We start from the raw sequence: 21,229 nt of genomic DNA, 5'->3' as shown, positions 1-21,229 counted from the left end.
AAGCGGCTTCCAGGTATTTACCACTTTCTTCAAATGCAAACGAGTCTCAGTGAGCACAGAAAGAGGCCATTCTGTCCATTGTTCCCATGCTAGCTCTTTGAATGAACTATCTAATTACTCCTATCGCCCGGCAAGAATCTGTCCAGTTCCCTTGTGAAAGTTACAGTTGAATTTCCTTCCTGCACCTTTGTCAGGCAGTGAATCCCAACAACTCGTTCTGTTTTAAATCTAATCATTTCATAATATGCTGTGTTTGGATTTTTACAGGGGATTTGAAATGGAGAGAAAGACATGGTTGTTGCACAAAATCAAGACTCAGTCTTTATGAGTGATCTTCATGAATGGGCAGAGTGTGAAATACCCAGGTTTGCGGTGCCAAGGAACCAGTCTGGCAGTGTCAAGGTGCACACGTTCCAGGGGCTGGGCCAGGGGGGCCACCCTGCCCTATCCCTGACCACCCAGGCCTGGGCCTCCATGGCCCGAGAACCCCTAGTGTACCATGACGCCTTGCCTTGTCTGAGGGTCAATACTAATAGGTGTCCATGTGACCGACTGGGTAGTCGCTTAAATCAATGGAGGCCTTTAGATAGGGGGTCCTTCCCGTTAATGGGATGGAGATTGGCCTGAATTGTATCCGGATCTCAATGGGAATAGGCCGGTCAGATCGGAAACCGAATGGCGCTTGGTGACCAATTTCAGACTCTCCTACGATCTAACTGGCGCACTTGGATTCGCGCCTTGCGCATCGTGGCCATTAGATCGTGCCCTGATTCTCATTTGCTGTAAAAATGTAAGAGCTTAATTGATTGATAAATGTAAAGAAAGTGCAATGCGGATAAATGTACTGTCAAGAGAGACCTTCAAGCTCTGATTAGCCTAAACATTTGAAATTGTATGAATAAGGGATTGTATTGAATGAGATAAAGGGATAGTATGAAACAGTTCTATTGTATTCCTCTCTAAAATAATGAGGTGGAGATGCTGGCATTGGACTGGGGTGAGCACAGTAAGAAGTCTTACAACACCAGGTTAAAGTCGAACAGGTTTGTTTCAAACACTAGCTTTCGGAGCACTGCTCCTTCCTCGGGTGAATGAAGAGATATGTTCCAGAAACATATATATAGACAAATTCAAAGTTGCAAGACAATGCTTTGAATGCGAGCATTTGTAGTTAATTAAGTGTTTACAGATCCAGAGATGGGGGTAACAGATAACATCAGGTAACATAAACCTTCAATTTAAAACTAATTTGTATAGCACCTTTCACAACCACAGGATGTCCGAAAGCGCTTTACAGCCAATGAAATATTTCTGAAGTGAAGTCACTGTTGTAATGTAGGAAACACAGCAGCCAATTTACACACAGCAAGATCCCACACACAGCAATGTGATAATGAGCAGATGATGTGTTTTAGTGATGTTGATTGAGGGATAAATATTGTCCAGGTCACTGGGGATAACTCCCCTGCTCTTCTTCAAAATAGTGGCTGTGGAACTTTTACACCCACCTGAGAGGGGCAGACAGGGCCTCAGTTTAACATCTTATTTGAAAGAAGGAGTTCTGACAGGGCAGCATTCCCTCAGTGCTGGGACCAGGAATGTTGGAACTGGTTTTTGTCCACAGGTCCCTGACTGGGTCTTAACCTTCTGACCCAGAGGTGATAGTGCTGCCCCCTGAGCCATGGCGGACACTAGTTAGAAAGGAAAAGTTACGCTTTAAAACCCTCCACCCTTTGCCTCCGATGCCTAAATCTAATAATTAAAAACCCAGTATAAATAACATATATTTCACTGACAAATGTTGAAATGTTGATTTCGAGCCACAAGTTTTAACGTCACACTTGCTCCTCTGCACCTCTCTGTCTCTGTTGCTCATATCAATGACAGCTGGGCGACGGAGCTGAGGGCTGAAATTAGCTGAGAATAACGTGGCCAGTGTCCCAGTTGGGAAACTGCCATGTGTGTCACACTAATTGAGTCAGGTAGGTGCTGGAGGACTGACTGGGAAATGGGCCTCCAACCAATTGTTACATTGGTCACTTCCGATCCCAGACCAGACCCCAACAGTGGCTGAGATACTGGACCAAAACCCCAATATTTCAGTTTATTTGTCAGACTGTGCGGAAAGAATGATTCACTCCAGGAGTGACTGCATGAAGAAATAGGGCTTGATTATTTTTAAAATAAAACTTTATTATGACTACAATTTAAACTTTTTAACTTCACACCCAAAAACAACAGCTCCTATGTTCCAATTATACAAAGATAGGAAGGAAAGTAAATTGTGAATGGGACATAAGGAGACTAAAGTGATATAGGTAGGTTAAGTGAGTGGGAAAAAAGTCTGCTAAATGGCGAATCATGTGGGAAAAGGTGAAATTGTCCATCTGGGTAGAAAGAATAAAAAAAGCTTATTATCTAAATGGGGAGAGATTGCAGAGCTCTGAGATTCAGAGGGATCTGGGTGTCCAAGAGCATGAATCACAAAAGGTGAGTATATAGGTACAGCAAGTAATTAGGAAGCTAATAGAATGTTATTGTTTATTGTGAGGGGAATTGAATACAAAAGAAGGGGGGTTAAGCTTCAGTTATACAAGACATTGGTGAGACCACATCTGGAGCACTGTGTACAGTATTGCTCTCATTTAAGGAATGTGTTGGAAGCAGTTCAGAGAAGGTTTACTGGACTCACACCTGGAATTGGAGGCTGTTCTTATGAGGAATGATTGGACAGGCTGGGCTTGAGTCCGATGGAGTTTAGGTGACTTGATTGAACCGTATAAGATCCCAAGGGGCCTTGACAGGGTGGATGTGGAAAGGATGTTTCTCTTGTGGGAGAATCTAGAAATTGGAGTCACTTTAAAAGTAATAACTTGCCCATTTGAAAATGAAATGAAAATCGCTTCTTGTCACAAATAGGCTTCAATGAAGTTACTGTGAAAAGCCCCTAGTCGCCACATTCTGGCGCCTGTTCGGGGAGGCTTTTACGGGAATTTAAGACAGAGAACCTTTTTCTTTGAGGTTCGTGAGTCTTTGGAACTCTCTTCCTCAAAGGGCAGTGGAAGCAGAGCCTTTGAATATTTTGAAGGCAGAGCTGGATAGATTCTTGGTAAGCAAGGGGGTGAAAGGTTGTCGGGCGGTCGGCGGGAATGTGTAGTTGAGGTTACAATCAGATCAGCCGTGAACTTATTGAATGACGGAGCAGGCTCGAGGGGCCGAGTGGCCTACTCCTCCTCCTAATTCGTATGTTATCACATCCTTTTTTTTATTCAAGATTTTTTGGCCAAACATAACAATACGTAGTGTTTCTTTTACACAACAATAAAGCAATATAAATAACAGTGGCCAGTTTTAAACAAATAAATAAATAATATATAAACAAAAACAAAACTAAATGGCAACTGCCTTGTCAAAAATAAATACTCTCCAAAGATACAATCTCACAGTCCAATATACAATTACCTATAACAAATGCCTATACATATACAATAACATCCCTGAGAGTCCGTCCGATTCCTCCCCCCCGCCCCCCTCCCCCCTGGGCTGCTGCTGTTGTCTTCTTCTTTTCCATTCCCTCTATCTTTCTGTGAGGTAGTCGACGAACGGTTGCCACCGCCTGGTGAACCCTTGAGCCGAACCCCTTAATACGAACTTAATCCGTTCTAACTTTATAAACCCTGCCATGTCGTTTATCCAGGTCTCCACACCCGGGTGTTTGGCTTCCTTCCACATTAACAATATCCTGCGCCGGGCTACTAGGGACGCAAAGGCCAAAACATCAGCCTCTCTCGCCTCCTGCACTCCCGGCTCTTCTGCAACCCCAAATATAGCCAACCCCCAGCTTGGTTCGACCTGGACCCCCACCACCTTCGAAAGCACCTTTGCCACCCCCACCCAGAACCCCTGTAGTGCCGGGCATGACCAGAACATGTGGGTGAGATTCGCTGGGCTTCTCGAGCATCTCGCACACCTATCCTCTACCCCCAAAAATTTACTAAGCCGTGCTCCAGTCATATGCGCCCTGTGTAACACCTTAAATTGTATCAGGCTTAGCCTGGCACACGAGGACGATGAGTTTACCCTACGTAGGGCATCAGCCCACAGCCCCTCCTCAATCTCCTCCCCCAGCTCTTCTTCCCATTTCCCTTTCAGCTCTTCTTCCCATTTCCCTTTCAGCTCATCTACCATGATCTCCCCCTCGTCCCTCATTTCCCTATATATGTCCGACACCTTACCATCCCCCACCCATGTCTCTGAGATCACTCTATCCTGCACCTCCTGCGTCGGGAGCTGCGGGAATTCCCTCACCTGTTGCCTCGCAAAAGCCCTCAATTGCATATACCGAAATGCATTCCCTTGGAGCAACCCATATTTTTCCGTCAGCGCTCCCAGACTCGCAAACGTCCCATCTACGAACAGATCTGTCAATTGTACTACCCCAGCTCTTTGCCATACTCCAAATCCCCCATCATTTCTCCCCGGAACAAACCTATGGTTATTTCTTATCGGGGACCGCACCGAGGCTCCCGTCCTTCCCCTATGCCGTCTCCACTGCCCCCAAATTTTTAATGTAGCCGCCACCACCGGGCTTGTGGTGTATTTCTTCGGTGAGAACGGCAACGGTGCCGTCACCATTGCTTGTAGGCTAGTCCCCCTGCAGGACGCCCTCTCCAATCTCTTCCACGCCGCTCCCTCCCCTTCTCCCATCCACTTACACACCATTGAAATATTGGCGGCCCAGTAGTACTCACTTAGGCTCGGTAGTGCCAGCCCCCCCTGTCCCTACTATGCTGCAAAAATCCCCTCCTCACTCTCGGGGTCTTCCCAGCCCACACATAACTCATAATATTCTTCTCGATTCTTTTGAAAAAAGCCTTCGTGACCACCACCGGGAGACACTGAAACACAAAAAGGAATCTCGGGAGGACCACCATTTTAACCGCCTGCACCCTACCTGCCAGTGACAGGGACACCATGTCCCATCTCTTAAAGTCCTCCTCCATCTGTTCCACCAACCGCGTTAAATTAAGCCTATGTAATGTACCCCAATTCTTGGCTATCTGGATCCCCAAGTACCGGAAGTCCCTTGTTACCTTCCTCAACGGTAAATCCTCTATTTCTCTGCTCTGCTCCCCTGGATGCACCACAAACAGCTCACTTTTCCCCATGTTCAGTTTATACCCTGAAAAATCCCCAAACTCCCCAAGTATCCGCATTATCTCTGGCATCCCCTCCGCCGGGTCCGCCACATATAGCAACAAATCATCCGCATACAGAGATACCCGGTGTTCTTCTCCTCCCCTGAGTACTCCTTGTTATCACATCCTTTATAATAGATTGTAGCATTTTCCATCCGACGAATGTCAGGCTAATGGGTCTGTGGTTCCCCGTTTTCTCTCTCCCTCCTTAAATAGTGGGGTTACATTTACCACCTTCCAATCTGCAGGAACCATTCCAGAATCTATAGAATTTTGAAAGATGATCACCAATGTGTCCACTATCTCTACAGCCACATCTTTCAGCACTCTGGGATGTAGAGCATCAACTTTGTGGGATTTATTAACTTTCAGCCCACATTAATTTATCCGGTACTACTTTGTTACTAATACTAATCTCTTTCAGTCCCTCTTGCACACAAGTTCCTTGGTTCCCTTGAGTTTTTGAAAGATTTTCTGTATCTTCCTCCATGAAGACAGGCACACATTGTTTAGTTTCTCTGCCATTTCCTTATTCCCCATTATAAACTCTCCCGTCTCTGCCTGGAATGGATCCACATTGGTCTTTGCTAATGTTTTCCTTTTCACATTCCTATAGGAGCTTTTCCAGTCGTTATTTTATGTTTCTCGCCAGTTTGCTGTCATATTCTATTTTTTCTTTATTAGTTTCTTGGTCCTCCTTTGCTGAATTCCAAACAAGTTCCCAATCCTCAGGCTTACTACTGTTTTGGCCACTTCAAGGACCTCTTCCTTCTAATGGGATCTTTAACTTTGATTTCTGTTCCTTAAAGGAATCTATATTTGTTGTATTCTGTAAAACGGAAGTCACCAAAGTCCCAAAGGACCATAGGTTGCTCTCCCCTTTGAGAGAGAGAGAGCTTCCTGGTGATGACTTAACTTGAGGGTCACCACACTTCAGGTGAGGGGCAATGTTGAGAAGGCAGGGCCTTCATGGATAACCTCTGTAGGGGAATTGAACCCATGCTGTTGGCGTTGCTCCGCATCATGAACCAGCCAACTGAGCTAACCGACCACCTGGTAAATATGTAACATTTCCTTTAATATTCCCTGTTTCCCATCAGTTTCCCAATCCACTTCAAACAACTGTGGGCAGCACGGTAGCAGAAGTGGATAGCACTGTGGCTTCACAGCTCCAGGGTTCCAGGTTCGATTCCCCGCTGGGTCACTGTCTGTGCGGAGTCTGCACGTTCTCCCTGTGTGTGCGTGGGTTTCCTCTGGGTGCTCCAATTTCCTTCTACAGTCCAAAGACGTGCAGGTTAGGTGGTTTGGCCATGCTAAATTGCCCTTAGTGATCAAAAAGGTTAGGAGGGGTTATTGGGTTACGGGGAAAGGGTGGAAATGAGGGCTGAAGTGGGTCGGTGCAGACTCAATGGGCTGAATGGCCTCCTTCTGCACTATATGTTCTATATCTATATCTAACTTGCCCCTCATACCCTCATAGTTTTCTTCTGAGAGGATCACCCAAATAAATTAAACATAAAAAAACATGTAACCACCACAGCCCATCTCCATGGCAAGGTGGCATGCTTTGGGGGTTCCAAACAGAAATGGAAACTAAATATCTTCAAACTTACAAACACTCTTTCACTGGGACTTCTGGTTGCGGCTATGCCTAGGTAGGTCGTACGGTCGGCAGCTCCCGCCGATAACGGACTTTTGGGCCCTTTTACGGAGCTCCAGCGGCACTTTGACGGCGATTCCCGGTGTGGGAAGGAAACAGTGAGGATCCCCCAGCGCTGTATAGAGTGGACCAGGAGTGGGGCGATCAAAAAAGCGGCTTTGAAGAGAGGAGAACGGGCGTGAAAAAGCAAGATGGCGGCTGGCGGGGATCAGGCAGCGTGGGCCCAGTGGTCACGGGAGCAGCAGGAGTTTTTGAGAAGCTGTTTTGCGGAGTTAAAGGCGGAGATGCTGGCCCCTATGAAGGCGTTGATTGAGAGGTTGGTGGAGACCCAGAAGATGCAGGGGACAGCGATAAAGGAGGTGCAGCAGACGGCCTCTGATAACGAGGATGAGATTTTGGGCCTGGCGGTTAGAGTGGAGGCGCACGAGGTGCTGCACAAAAGAAGGCCGGAGAAGCTGGAGGACCTGGAGAATAGGTCGAGGAGGCAGAACCTGCGGATTCTGGGTCTCCCTGAAGGCGCGGAGGGGTCTGGATGCTGGGGCGTATGTGACCACGATGCTGGGTACACTGATGGGCGCGGGGGCTTTCCCGCGGCCCCTGGAGCTGGATGGGGCGCACAGAGTCCTGGCAAGGAGGCCTAGGGCGAACGAGCCGCCGAGCGCTAGAGTGGTAAGATTCCACCGCTTCACAGGAGTGTGTCCTGCGATGGGTGAAGAAGGAGCGGAGCAGCAAGTGGGAGAACACCGAGATCCGTATCTATCAGGACTGGGGTGCAGAGCTGGCCAAGAAGCGTGTGGGATTCAACCAGGCCAAGGATGTTCTCCACAGCAAAGGGGTGAAGTTCGGGCTGTTACAACCGGCGAGGCTGTGGGTTTCATATCAAGACTGGCACCACTATTTCGACACGCCGGATGAGGCGTGGGCTTTCATTAAGAATGAGAAGCTGGACTCGAACTAATGGACTACAATATGTTGTGGGGGTTGGTGGTGAGGTGCTGTGGGGGGGGGGGGTGTTATGTTGGGGTTTTCCCCGTGTTCTCTTGTGTTTTTGTTGCCCCCTTTGCCCTGGGCCCTCGAGGCTTTGGGTGGGGTCGCAGTTGGGAAGAGCTGTGTCACAGGTGGTGGGATCGGCCCAGACAGGGAGAGCGGTTTATCCGTGAAATGGTGGGCGTAGTACCCGAAACTAGGGGATTTGAGAGAATTGTGCTTTGGTTTTTTTTCTTTCTCTGTAGACACGGGATGTCGGGGGGGGGGGCCTCACTTTACCTCACTTCGTTGGGGGGGGGGGGGGGAGGTTGGAGACTCGTAAGGGGAGCCAACAGTGGGATTGGGGGTGGAGGCGGGAGCGGCCGGGGTCAGCACGAGTCAGCTGACGTACGGGAGTGCAATGGGGGGGGGGGTTGAGGGGCTAAGCGGATGCTTGACTGGGGGGGGGGGGCTGGGATTCTGCTTTGCTGACTGAAGGAGAATCGATTTTAACGGGGAGAGTCGGGGCGGGGAGCCTCCGGCTGGGGGGCTGGAGGCGTGAGCACATGGCTAGCCTAAAAAAGGAGATGGCTAGTCGGCAGGGAAGGGGGGCGGGGTAATTAACCCCCCGACCATGCTGATCACATGGAACGTGAGAGGCCTGAATAGGCCGGTCAAGAGGGCCTGGGTGTTTTCGCACTTAAGGGGGCTAAAGACAGACGTAACCATGTTACAGGAGACGCATCTGAAGGTTGCGGATCAAACCAGGCTGAGGAACGGATGGATGGGGCAAGTCTTTTACTCGGAGCTGGATGCGAAGACCAGGGGGGTCGCAATCTTGGTGAGCAAACGGGTGTTATTTGAAGCGGGGGGGTATTGTGGCGGATAAAGGGGGTAGACATATTATGGTGAGTGGCAGGCTACAGGGGGCCCAGGTGTTGCTAGTGAACGTGTATGCCCCGAATTGGGACGATGCGGATTTTATGAAGCGAATGTTGAGTAAAATTCCGGACCTGGAGTCATGCAGTCTGGTAATGGGGGGGGGGGGGAACTTTAACACGGCACTGGACCGGTCGAGGTCTAGATCGGGTAAGAGGCCAGCAGTGGCCAAGGTCCTGAGGGGGTTCATGGACCAGATGGGGGGACTGGACCTGTGGAGATTCGCTCGGCCAAGGGCGAAGGAGTTTCTTCTCCCATGTTCACAAAGTGTACTCACGGATCAATTTTTTTCGTGGTAAGCAGGGCACTAATCCCGAGAGTGGAGGGGGTGGAATACTCAGCCATTGCGGACTCGGACCATGCTCCGCACTGGGTGGAGTTGAGGCTGGGAACGGAGAGAGGCCAACACCCTCTGTGGAGACTGGGCGTAGGACTATTGGCGGATGAGGAGGTCTGTGGGCGGATTAGGAGGAGCATCCAAAACTGTGTGGTGACCAACGATACTGGGGAGGTTTCAGTGGGTGTGGTCTGGGAGGTGCTGACGGCAGTTATCAGGGGGGAGCTAATTTCAATCAGGGCCCACAGAGAGAAGAGGATAGGATGAAGAGGGAGAGGTTGGTGGGGGAGATACTCAGGGTGGACAGGAGGTATGTGGAATCCCCTGAGGAGGGGTTGTTAAAAGAGCGCCGGAGTCTGCAGATGGAGTTTGACCTGCTTACCACGGGAAAGGCTGAGGCTCAGTTGAGGAAGGTACAAGGAGCAGTGTATGAGCATGGAGAGAAGGCAAGTAGGATGCTGGTGCACCAACTACGGAAGAGAGAGGCGGTCAGGGAAATTGGGGGAGTTAGGGACGGGGGGGGGGGGGGGGGGTGGGGGGGGTAAACACAGTCCTGAGTTCGGAAAGGATCAATGAGGTCTTCAAGGATTTTTATGGTAAATTGGATGAGTCAGAACCCCCGGAGGGGAGGGAAGGGATGAAGCAATTCTTGGACCAACTGAAGTTTCCGAAGGTGGAGGAGGAGCTAGTAGAAGGATTAGGGACCCTGATTGAGTTGAAGGAGTTGGTTACAGGTTTGGACGGTATGCAGTCGGGCAAGGCCCCCGGACCGGACGGATATCCCGTAGAATTCTATAGAAAATTCTCAGAGCTGTTGAGCCCGCTATTGTTGAGAACCTTCAGCGAGGGTAAGGAAAGGTGAAACTTCCCCCGACAATGTCGCGGGCCTTGATTTCGCTCATCCTTAAACGAGATAAGGACCCGTTGCAGTGTGGCTCCTCCAGGCTGATATCGCTCCTTAATGTAGACGCCAAACTGTTGGCCAAGATCCTGGCCACTAGAATTGAGGACTGTGTTCCGGGGGTGATTAATGAGGACCAGACGGGGTTTGTCAAGGGCAGGCAGCTGAACACAAATGTGCGGAGGCTCTTGAACGTGATCATGATGCCCTCGGAAGGATGGGATGCAGAAGTGGTGGCTGCAATGGATGCGGAAAAAGCCTTCGATCGGGTGGAGTGGGAGTATCTGTGGAAAGTGTTAGGAAGATTTGGATTTGGCGAGGAATTCATAGGGTGGGTCAAATTACTGCACCAGGCCCCTGTAGCGAGTGTGTCGATGAACTGACTGCGGTCGGAGTACTTTAGGCTGCATTGAGGAACAAGGCAGGGATGCCCCTGTCCCCCCTGCTGTTTGCCTTGGCAATCGAGCTGTTAGCCATTGGTGCTGAGTATGCCTAGAAACTGGAGGGCTGGTTCGGGGAGGAGCATCGGGGATCATTGTACGCGGATGACCTCCTATATATTTCAGATCTGGTGGAGGGGATGGGGGAGGTCATGTAGATCCTAAAAGATTTCGGGGATTTCTCGGGGTATAAGCTGAATGTCGGGAAAAGCGAGCTTTTTGTGATCCATGCGAGGGGCCAGGAAAAGAGACTGGGAGAGCTACCGCTTAAGATGGTGGAGAGGAGCTTTTGCTATTTGGGCATACGGGTGGCTAAGAGTTGGGATGCCCTGCACAAGCTCAACCTAACGCGGCTTGTGGATATGATGGAGGGGGGCTTTAGGAGGTGGGAAATGCTACCGCTTTCCCAGGCGGGCAGGGTGCAGTCCGTGAAGATGACGGTCCTCCCCAGATTCTTGTTCGTCTGCCAGTGCCTTCCCATCCTTATCCCCAAGTCCCTCTTCAAGCGGGCGAACAGGAACTGATAACGGCACCACTGCCGCTCTCGCCGGCACGGTACACCACGAACCCGGTGGTGATGGCGTCACTGAGAATCTGGGGGTCAGTGGAGAAGGCACGGGGGGAGGTAGGGGCCTCAGTCTGGACCCCGATACGAAACAACCACAGGTTCATCCCGGGTAGAATGGATGGAGGGTTTCTAAGCTGGCACAGAGAGGGTATCAAAAGGATGGGGGACTTTCGCTAGCCTGAAGGCGCTGGAGGAGAAATTCAGGTTGCACCCAGGGAATACCTTTAGGTACCTGCCAGTCCGCGCTTTCTTGAAGAAGCAGGTGGGGGAATTTCCGCTGCTACCTTCCCACAGGATACTGGACAGGGTGGTCTCGGGCATGTGGGTAGGAGCCGGAAAGGTATCAAGATATATATCAGGAGCTGCAGGAGGCGGAGGAGGCCTTGGTGGATGAGCTGAAAGGCAAGTGGGAGGAAGAGCTGGGTGAGGAGCTGGATGAGGGCCTGTGGGCGGACTCCCTGGGCAGGGTCAATTCCTCATCTTGTGCCAGGCTTCGCTTGATTCAGTTTAAGGTGGTCCACCGGGCACACATGACAGCGGCAAGAATGAGCAAGTTCTTTGGGGTGGAGGACAGGTGTGTGAGGTGTTCAGGGAGCCCAGCAAACCATGTCCATATGTTTTGGGCATGCCCGGCGCTTAAAGAATTCTGGTGAGGCTTTGCAAAGGCTAGGTCCAAGGTCTTGAACACTCGGGTAAAGCTGAGTCTGGGGATAGCGATATTTGGGGAGTCAGAAGATCCGGGAGTGCAGGAGCCAAAATAAGCCGGGGTCCTGGCCTTTGGTAGCCTGGAGACGGCTCTTGTTAATGTGGAGGGATGCAAAACCCCCAAGTGTGGAGACTTGGGTCAGTGACATGGCACCCTCCCTGGATTCACTTCCTTTCCCTTCAGTTACTGCAAGTGACCAATTGAAGGTCAGAATGAGAAAAGAAATGGAAAGGGGGAGAAAAGAAAGCGTTTTACTCACAGATGTGGGAGACAGGAGGAAGATGCCGTCTGTGTGAAGCTCAATCTTCACTCTCGCTCAGACACAGAAGCAGCAGCTTTGCTCATTGTCCAGCTTCCGCATTCAAACAATGGGGAAGCTTTAATTGGTTGGAGGAGCAGAGTCCTTCCGGTGCTCCCGGTTTCCTATTGGCCAGTCCCCCGCTGACAGACAATGAGGGGCGGAACCACACATGGGTGTGGGAGAGACTTTTCCCTACAGCCGCGCTGAGCTGGTGTCCAATGGGAAAGGCTGGAAGACCCGGACACACAATGACAGGATGTCCCGAAGCGTGGTACATTGGCGAGACCATGCAGACGCTGCGACAACGAATGAACGGACATCGCGCAACAATCACCAGGCAGGAATGTTCCCTTCCAGTCGGGGAACACTTCAGCAGTCAAGGGCATTCAGCCTCTGATCTCCGGGTAAGCGTTCTCCAAGGCGGCCTTCAGGACCCGCGACAACGCAGAATCGCCGAGCAGAAACTTATAGCCAAGTTCCCCACACATGAGTGCGGCCTCAACCGGGACCTGGGATTCATGTCGCATTACATTCATCCCCCACCATCTGGCCTGCGAAATCCTACCAACTGTCCTGGCTTGGTACAATTCACACCTCTTTAACCTGGGGTTACCCCATCTCTGGATCTGTAAAGATTTAATCACCTGCTAATGCTCGCATTCCTAGCATTGTTTGGCATCTTTGAATTTGTCTATATATGTATTTCTGGAACAGACCTCTTCATTCACCTGAGGAAGGAGCAGCGCTCCGAAGCTAGTGACATCGAAACAAACCTGTTGGACTTTAACCTGGTGTTGTAAGACTCCGTACTGTACACAATGACAGTGCACCGCTTTGTCCCGGTCTCCACCCAACCCGCACATGCGCATCACCCCCCAAACGCCGCACATGCGCATCACCCCCAAAATATGCGCGCGCCTTCAATTCAGAGCTTCTGCCCGGCTCAGGTCAAAGGGAAGACTTGTCGGACCGGAAGGACTCTGGTCCTCCAGTGAATCAGCGCGCGGGCTTTGTGTGGCTGGATATTGAGCTGCACACGGACTGAAACTCCCTCCTGCCTCTGTGAGTAAAACACTTTCTTTTCTCCCCCTTTTCATTTCTTTTCTCATTCTCACCTTCAATTGGTCACTTGCAGCAACTGAAGGGAAAGGAAGTGAATCCAGGGAGGGTGCAGATTCTGGAAAGCTTGGCCCAGGTCTCTCTCTCTTAAAGACATTGACATCCTTTGCTCCCTCAGCTTGACACATTTCTTTGTCTGGCTGAAAGGATGGTCTCTTTCCTCATGTTCACAATTAAAGGGCTGCTTTCCCCAGGAGATGGCTGACATTTAAGGGGACAGTAAATTAATATTGGATTGGATTCATTTTATTGTCATGTGTACCGAGGTACAGTGATAAGTATTGTTCTGTGTGCAGTCAAGCAGATCATTCCATACAGGAAAAAACATACATAAATACACAATGTAAATACATAGGCACAGGCAATGAGTGAGCATATGGAGTGTAGTACTGCAGTAGAGAAGATATGTGTGAGGAATTGAACAAAAGAGCATGGTGTTAGAATGGGATAAGTAGCTATAAGTAGTTAGGCAAAGTTAGGAGCAGATCCTAATACAGGAGAACAGAGGATTAGGGTCGCGGACTTTTAAACATCTCTAGCTTAGGCTGGAGAAAATGGGTAGCAGTCTGTAATTGCCTGTAACTGGGATTTTGCAAAGCATGAAGAGGGGGATGGGCAGCCACTGGGACTATTTCTTTGTTGCAGGGGATACTGGGCGAAAGGGGCCTCAAGGTTAAGGAATGTGAGATGAACCTATTGGGGTCAGTAATTGCAAAGATCACCTTGTATGGCTCGGTCAAAGAATGTGGCAAAACCTATGAAAACCTTACATTTGCCATCGTTACCTTATTTGATCGTGTGTGTGTGTGTATAACTTGATGCTACATTGATGCATATGAAACGAGATGCTTTGTGTCTTTGTTCTCACTTGCTCTGGGAATCTCAGGAACTCTGGTGTGATGTCCTGCTGTTATCAGAGTGAATCAGGCTTGCAAGCTGTTTAGAATAAAATAGATTTTACCTACAATCCGACTTGGTATATTTACTGAGACCAGACTGAGGGAAAAACCCTGATATCATCATGTGAAGAGCTTCAGACATGTAAGGGAACATAGAAGAGAAAGGTTAGAGATAATAATAATCTTTATTGTCACAAGTCGGCTTACATTATCACCGCAATGAAGTTACTGTGAAAAGCCCCTAGTATCCACATTCTGGCGCCTGTTCGGGTACACAGAGGGAGAATTCAGAATGTCCAATTCACCTAACAAGCACGTCTTTCGGGACTCGTGGGAGGAAACCAGAGCACCTGGAGGAAACCCCGCAGACACGGGGAGAACGTGCAGATTCTGCACAGACAGTGACCCAAGCCGGGAATCGAACCTGGGACCCTGGAACTGTGAAACAATGGTGCTACCCAGTGTGCTACCGTGCTGCCCTCCGTATTAACAATAGTATTATTGAAATTAAATTAAATGAAAATCGCTTATTGTCACAAGTAGGCTTCAAATGAAGTAACTGTGAAAAGCCCCTAGTTGCCACATTCTGGCGCCTGTTCGGGGAGGCTGGTATGGGAATTATTGTTAGAATTAACTTTTAAAAGGTTAGTAAGTTTATAAGAGATATAGGAAGAGGATCTGTGGAGAGAGCTTGCACAGGGTCGCCATGCTCTGGCGCCATCTTGCTCTGGAGAGAGATATAGGGCGGGATTCTCCGCAATCGGCGTGATGTCCGCCGACCGGCGCCACAAACGGCGCGAATCATTCCGGCATCGCGCCGCCCCAAAGGTGCGGAATTCTCCGCATCTTGAGGGGCCGAGCTCTCACCTTGAGGGGCTAGGCCCGAGCAGGACTGATTTCCGCCCCGCCAGCTGGCGGGAAAGGCCTTTGGTGCCCCGCCAGCTGGCGCAGAAATGACTTTGCGCGTCATGGAGACCATGGCGAAGGCGGAAGGAAAAGAGTGCCCCCACGGCACAGGCCCGCCAGCGGATCGGTGGGCCCCGATCGCAGGTCAGGCCACCGTGGGGGCACCCCCCCCCCCCGGGGCCAGATCGCCCCGCGCACCTCCAGGACCCCGGAGCCCGCCCGTGCCGCCTTGTCCCGCCGGTAAGAGAGGTGGTTTGATTCTCGCCGGCGGGACAGGCATTCCAGCAGCGGGACTTCGGCCCATCGCGGGCTGGAGAATTGCCGGGTGAGGCCGCCAACCAGCGCGGTGCGATTCCCACCCCCGTCGAATATCCGGTGCCGGAGAATTCGGCAACCGGCGGGGGCGGGATTCACGCCAGCCCCCGGCGATTCTCCGACCCGGCGGGGGGTCGGAGAATCCTGCCCATAATATTAGACCGAGATATGTGTTGTGTTGTTATATGGCACAGATTGGACTAATTATTTGTGGTTCTGTAATAAAGTATGGTTATTATTATTTCTAGTTTTGGAATATAGTACTGTAGCGACATTATATATTTCAAGACATAGAGACATTAAAGGGCAAAAAAGAGTGTTGGACAACTTGAGTTGATGCCAGCTCCCTGTCGAGCTATTCTGTAAGTCTCGGATTGGTCCCATTCCAGTCATCTTTTTCCTCAGAGGGTTATTAGTCTCTGGATTTCTCTTCACAGGGACAAGTGGAGTCTGGGGGTTTTTGGATATATTCACGACCAAGTTGGACAGATTTCTGATTGGCGAGGGAGTCGAGGGTTATGGGGAACCGGCCGGAAAATGGAGAGAAAGCTGAGATGAGGAGGGATTTCTTCACTCAAGGATGTGGTGAAGCTCTGGAATTCTCTATTCCAGAGGACTATGGAGCCCCAGTCTTCGCATATATTCAAGAGTAAGATTGGGAAGATTCTAGATATTGAAGACGTGAAGGGATATGTGTGGAAAAATGGTGCTGAGGTCGATCAGCCAATTATCTCATTGACTGGTGGAGCATGTTCGATGGGCCAAATGGCCAACTGCAGCTCCTATTTGTTATGATCTCTGTGTCCAGGACAGGAAGCAGGGAGCATGGATCTGTCAATCAGCCTGAATCAGCACCTTCAGGAGAATTGGGCGGGTGAATATTAGATACAGCAGAGTGAGAATGGAGGGAGAGTGTGTGGGATGGAGATTTGCAGCTTGTGGGGAATGAGAGAGGAAAGAATGTTCCATAAAAATTAGAATTGTCTGTTCTGAATTTCTATCCTGTATTGACAGTGATGACTTTTGTAACTTGTTTTTACAGGATATTGGGAGAGGAGGAATTACAGACAGAAATCTCAAACATCACGTTTTGATCTGACAGAGTCACTCGATTCCTTGGGACCTGAATATCATTGGCCATTAAATCCAGAAGGAGAAATGTTTGCCTGGTCTGTCGACTTCAAAAGATTTTAAACATCAGTGAGACTGGAAAAGGACCGAGACACACACACCCGAGTGAGAGTGTTCCAGAGCACTGACAGTTACACAGTCTGAAAAAACATAGCCCCATTTACAGCAGGGAGAGACGGTACACGAGTTCTTCGTGAGATTAAGGCTTCAAATGATTCTCCAACCTGAAGAGATGGAAGGAGACACATAAAATGAAGAAACCATGGAAATGTGGGGACTGTGGAAAGGGATACGACTTCCCATCTGCGCTGGAATCCCATCGACGCAGTCACACTGGGGAGAGACCATTCACCTGCTCTGTGTGTGGGAAGGGATTCAGTCGGTTAGACAACCTGAAGTCACACCAGCGATTTCACAGTGGGGAGAGGCCGTTCACCTGCTCTCAGTGTGGGAAGGGATTCACTGCGTTATGCAGCCTGCAGACGCACCAGCGAGTTCACACTGGGGAGAGGCCGTTCACCTGCTCCCACTGTGGGAAGGGATTCACTCAGTCAAGCAGCCTGCAGGCACACCAGCGGGTTCACAATGGGGAGAAGCCATTTAACTGTTCTCAGTGTGAGAAGGGATTCAGTCGGTCAAGCAGCCTGCAGAGACACCAGCAAATTCACACTGGGGAGAAGCCGTTCACCTGCTCTCAGTGTGGGAAGGGATTCACTCAGTATTCCGACTTGCAGAAACATCAGCGGGTTCACACCAGGGAGAGGCCATTCACCTGCTCTGTGTGTGAGAAGGGATTTACTGAACGTTACGGCCTGCAGACGCACCAGCAAGTTCACACTGGGGAGAGGCCGTTTAACTGTTCACAGTGTGAGAAGGGATTCACTCAGTTATCTCACCTGCGGAGACACCAGCGAATACACACTGGGGAGAAGCCGTTCACCTGCTCTCAGTGTGAGAAGGGATTCAATCATTTATCCAACCTGCTGAGACACCAGCGATTTCACACTGGGGAGAGGCCGTTCACCTGCTCTCAGTGTGGGACGGGATTCACTCAGTTATCCAGCCTGCAGAGACACCAGCGATTTCACACTGGGGAGAAGCCGTTCACCTGCTCTCAGTGAGAAGAGATTCAATCATTTATCCAACCTGCAGAAACATCAGCGAGTTCACACTGGGGAGCGGCTGTTCACCTGCTCTCAGTGTGGGAAGGGACTCACTCAGTCATGCAGTCTGCAGACACACCGGTGGGTTCACACCAGGGAGAAGCCATTCACCTGCTCTGAGTAGATCAAGGCATTCAGTGATCCATCCCACCTGCAGAGACACTGACATGTTTTCACTGAGGAGAGGCCATTTATCTGCTCTCAATGTGGGAAGGAATTTTGTGATTCATTGCATCTGCTGATTCACCAACAAATTCACAAGTGACTCCAGGGGTTGGATTCTGCTGCTATTGTTTCTGCTCTCGGTTACATCCAGGACTGCATTCTGTTCATTCTGACAGGTGGTCAATGAGGATGGTTGATGGTTTCTTTCTGCTGGACTTTCGTGCTAACCACGGTGCTGTCCCAGTACCATCTCACCACTTTGCCTGCAATGGGCTGATGCACTTTGAGCCTTGTTGTGAATACCTGGCACAAATTTTACAAGAAGCTCACAGTGAATGGGTGTTTGGAGGTGAGAAGATATTGAGTTACTGATAAAAATCTAGCTTTTTAATATATAATAAGTTTAAAGGAAGAAATGGTTTAGAAGTAAAATGGTTTATTAAACTCACATTTCAAACATGACCGTGAAAACTGCTGAATAGCATGGGAATGTTCCGATTAAAATCGGCCAGACAGAAGCAAGGACACATTTTGTTGGTATGGAAATCTGGGCAGCGTTCCTAGTCCAGTTTCCATGGCAACGGATAAAGTTTGGTGAGAAAGCAATATCTCAGTCGCACCATATCAAAATTTGATGGACAGACATTTCAAACGGATTGAATGAACTATAATTATTATGACCCAATCACAGACAGAAAAGGGACAGAACATTAACGATAGCAATTACCTTAAAGCTAGGTGCCGTTTTGAACAGTTCATCCCAGAATCACCTTACTTCATTTCTGAAGCTATTCCTGCGCTCTGCTTTGAAAGCTGCCATCTTGTTTATTTCCAACTTCTCTGTATCGTGTATTTTGATTCGAAGAAATTATCAAGAACTGTAATCTGTATTGAATTCAACTCAGTCATCTGTATTTGCGTGGACAAGACAAACTTTTTAAAACTTTGTATTTGCAAGCAAACTGACCTGATCAAGAGACATTCAAAATCTGACTGAATAAAGCTACAATTTACTTCATGCATGAAGCTCTGTTTTATGTTCTGTCGAGTGATATAGGAGTGCGGTGCCACATAGATCTGTATCTATCAGTTACCATTTCTGTTTGAAACCACCTCTAAATCATGCGACATTGCCATGAAGGTGGGCTATGGTGGTTACATGGTTCTTTTGTTTAATTTATCTGGGTGAGAAAACTGTTGAGGGGCAAGTTGTCTGTGGTAGACTGGTAAATTACAATAAAACATATGATGATAGACAGACAATCGCAAGCATTTAAAGAATTATTCAATATTTACATCAAATATAGATTATTTTAAGGAACAGTAATCCAACAGGAAAAGTAATGCCACCGTGTCTTAACAAGAAAATTTAAGGATTCCATTAGATCAAAGGAAGAGGCTCATAAAGTGGCCAAAATAGTTGTAACCCTGAGGATTGGGAACTTGTTTTGGAATTCAGCAAAGGAGGACCAAGAAACTGATAAAGAGAAAATAGAATATGAGAGCAAACTAGCGAGAAACATAAAAAACGACTGGAAAAGCTCCTTTAGGACTGTGAAAAGGAAAATATTAAGAAAGACCAATGTGGGTCCATTCCAGGCAGAGACAGGAGAGTTCATAATGGGGAAGAAGGAAATGGCAGAGTCACTAAACAATGTGTGTCAGGGCAGCATGGTGGCGCAGTGGTAGCACTGCAGCCTCACGGCGCCGAGGTCCCAGGTTCGATCCCGGCTCTGGGTCACTGTCCATGTGGAGTTTGCACATTCTCCCCGTGTTTGCGTGGGTTTCACCCCCACAACCCAAAAGATGTGCAAGGTAGGTGGATTGAAGACACTAAATTGCCCCTTTATTGAAAAAATATGAATTGGGAACACTACATTTTTTTAAAAACCAAAACAATGTGTGTCTGACTTCACGGAGGAAGATACAGAAATTGTCCCAAAAACACGAGAGAACCAAGGGACCAGTGAGCACGAGGAACTGAAAGTTATTAGTAATAGTGAAAAAGCAGTACTGGAGAAATTAATGTGGTTGAAAGTTAATAAATCCCCAAAAGCTGCTGCTCTACATCCCAGAGTGTTGAAAGAGGCGGCTGGAGAGATAGTGGATACATTGGTGATCATCTTTCAAAATTCTATAGATTCTGGAATGGTTCCTGCAGATTGGAAGGTGGTAAATGTAACCCCACTATTTAAGGAGAGAGAGAAAACGGGGAACCACAGACCCATTAGCCTGACATCAGTAGGAGGGAAAGTGCTACAATCTATTATAAAGGATGTGATAACATACAAATTAGGAGCAGGAGTAGGCCACTCGGCCCCTCGAGCCTGCTCCACCATGCAATACGTTCAAGCTGATCTGATTGTAACCTCAACTCCACATTTCCGCCGACCCCAATAACCTTTCACCCCCTTGCTTATCAAGAATCTTTCCAGCTCTGCCTTCAAAATATTCACAGACTCTGCTTCCACTGCCCTTTGTGGAAGAGAGTTCCAAAGACTCACGACCCTCTGAGAGAAAAAGTTCTCCTCTGCCTTAAATGTGCAAGTTCTTACTTTTAAAGTGACTCCAATTTCTAGATTCTCCCACAATCTTTGATCTTTTTACGAGCAGTTCCCTTTGGATTATCTGACCTATCTTTGACCTCTTTGTGCTTCTCATTTGGAGTCAACTTCTCCAAGATGTCTGCATTTTCTTGTTGGCTGTTCACAATCGGTGTGCTCTCGACTTATTTGTTCAGTGTTGCACTCTCATTGTCAGCCTCTGTACAGTCCAGCTTAGAACTGTCAGTCTCGCCGTTATCCTGCACACATTGTATGCCACCCGTGATCACTTCGTCACTAGTTGCAAATAAAGTTTTTTGTTGTTTTTTATTGAGATAAACATTTTATTTTTAATGTGATTCTTTGGCCCCAATATTTCCAAGATGGCGTCCAATGGACATCCATCAGAGAACAGGATTGAATCAACATGTTCATTGTTGAAGGAGCCACTCTGGCTACACATCCAGCAGAAACCTGTTGTACACAATGTTCTGAGTGACATCAATAAGTCCCTTTTTGTCAACCCAACTACAATTATTGTTTCCTCATATCTGTAGAGATTAACCATATCAATTATTATATCAACCATATCTTATTACAAAATTCAGACCACGAGAAGTTTATTAACTGTCCCACGTCCGTAGAGAATCTTTCACAATCAGTGGGACTTTCAGACTCATTGTTGGAAGGAAGCAGCTCAAATGCCAATTAGATCATCTTCAGGTTCTGGGTAATTCAATGGCGAGCTGCCCAAAGTAGGAAATAAACAAAGCTTTTGGGATTCCAAAGAGATTGGTGAAAGATCTTTCAAAAATTGTGTTTCCAGCGAAAACAGTTTATCTGCATCAATTTCCTCATTCATATAATCCATTTTGCAATAAAGTTCTAGCTTATTTTGGTCTTTACCACAGTTACTATGGAAAACAGAAGCTCCCATATGCTCAGTTAAATCCCTTCCTTCACCTTCACCAT

General features: G+C 48.5%; 2 protein-coding genes across 3 annotated transcripts in view; one reads left to right on the top strand and one right to left on the bottom strand.

The window, feature by feature from the left end:
* LOC140422076 (uncharacterized) overlaps positions 1 to 21,229 on the bottom strand; it is a 329,884-nt gene that overhangs the window by 270,413 nt on the left and 38,242 nt on the right. Inside the window, exon 2 of the transcript XR_011947246.1 lies at positions 12,745 to 12,804. The gene's annotated coding sequence lies outside the window, so the exon portion shown is untranslated. The remainder of the gene's footprint in view (positions 1 to 12,744; positions 12,805 to 21,229) is intronic.
* On the top strand, positions 12,050 to 18,977 carry LOC140422084 (uncharacterized). 2 transcript variants are annotated; one of them, XM_072507092.1, is made up of 2 exons: positions 12,050 to 12,420; positions 16,298 to 18,977. In XM_072507092.1, exon 2 carries the CDS (start codon positions 16,638 to 16,640, stop codon positions 17,505 to 17,507), a length of 870 nt encoding a protein of 289 aa, XP_072363193.1. In that variant the 5' UTR covers positions 12,050 to 12,420; positions 16,298 to 16,637; the 3' UTR covers positions 17,508 to 18,977. The 2 variants fall into 2 exon arrangements, with proteins under 2 accessions (XP_072363193.1, XP_072363192.1); XM_072507091.1 differs by lacking the exon at positions 12,050 to 12,420 and adding an exon at positions 12,427 to 13,078.

This window comes from Scyliorhinus torazame, chromosome 5 (assembly GCF_047496885.1).
Source record: "Scyliorhinus torazame isolate Kashiwa2021f chromosome 5, sScyTor2.1, whole genome shotgun sequence".
Lineage (NCBI taxonomy): Eukaryota > Metazoa > Chordata > Chondrichthyes > Carcharhiniformes > Scyliorhinidae > Scyliorhinus > Scyliorhinus torazame.
Note: the sequence above shows the minus strand (reverse complement) of the source record. Positions and strands in the feature narration are given on the sequence as shown.

Coding starts and splice junctions, on each gene's coding strand:
- LOC140422084 (XM_072507092.1), top strand. CDS start 16,638: ATGAAGAAACCATGGAAATGTGGGGACTGTGGAAAGGGATACGACTTC.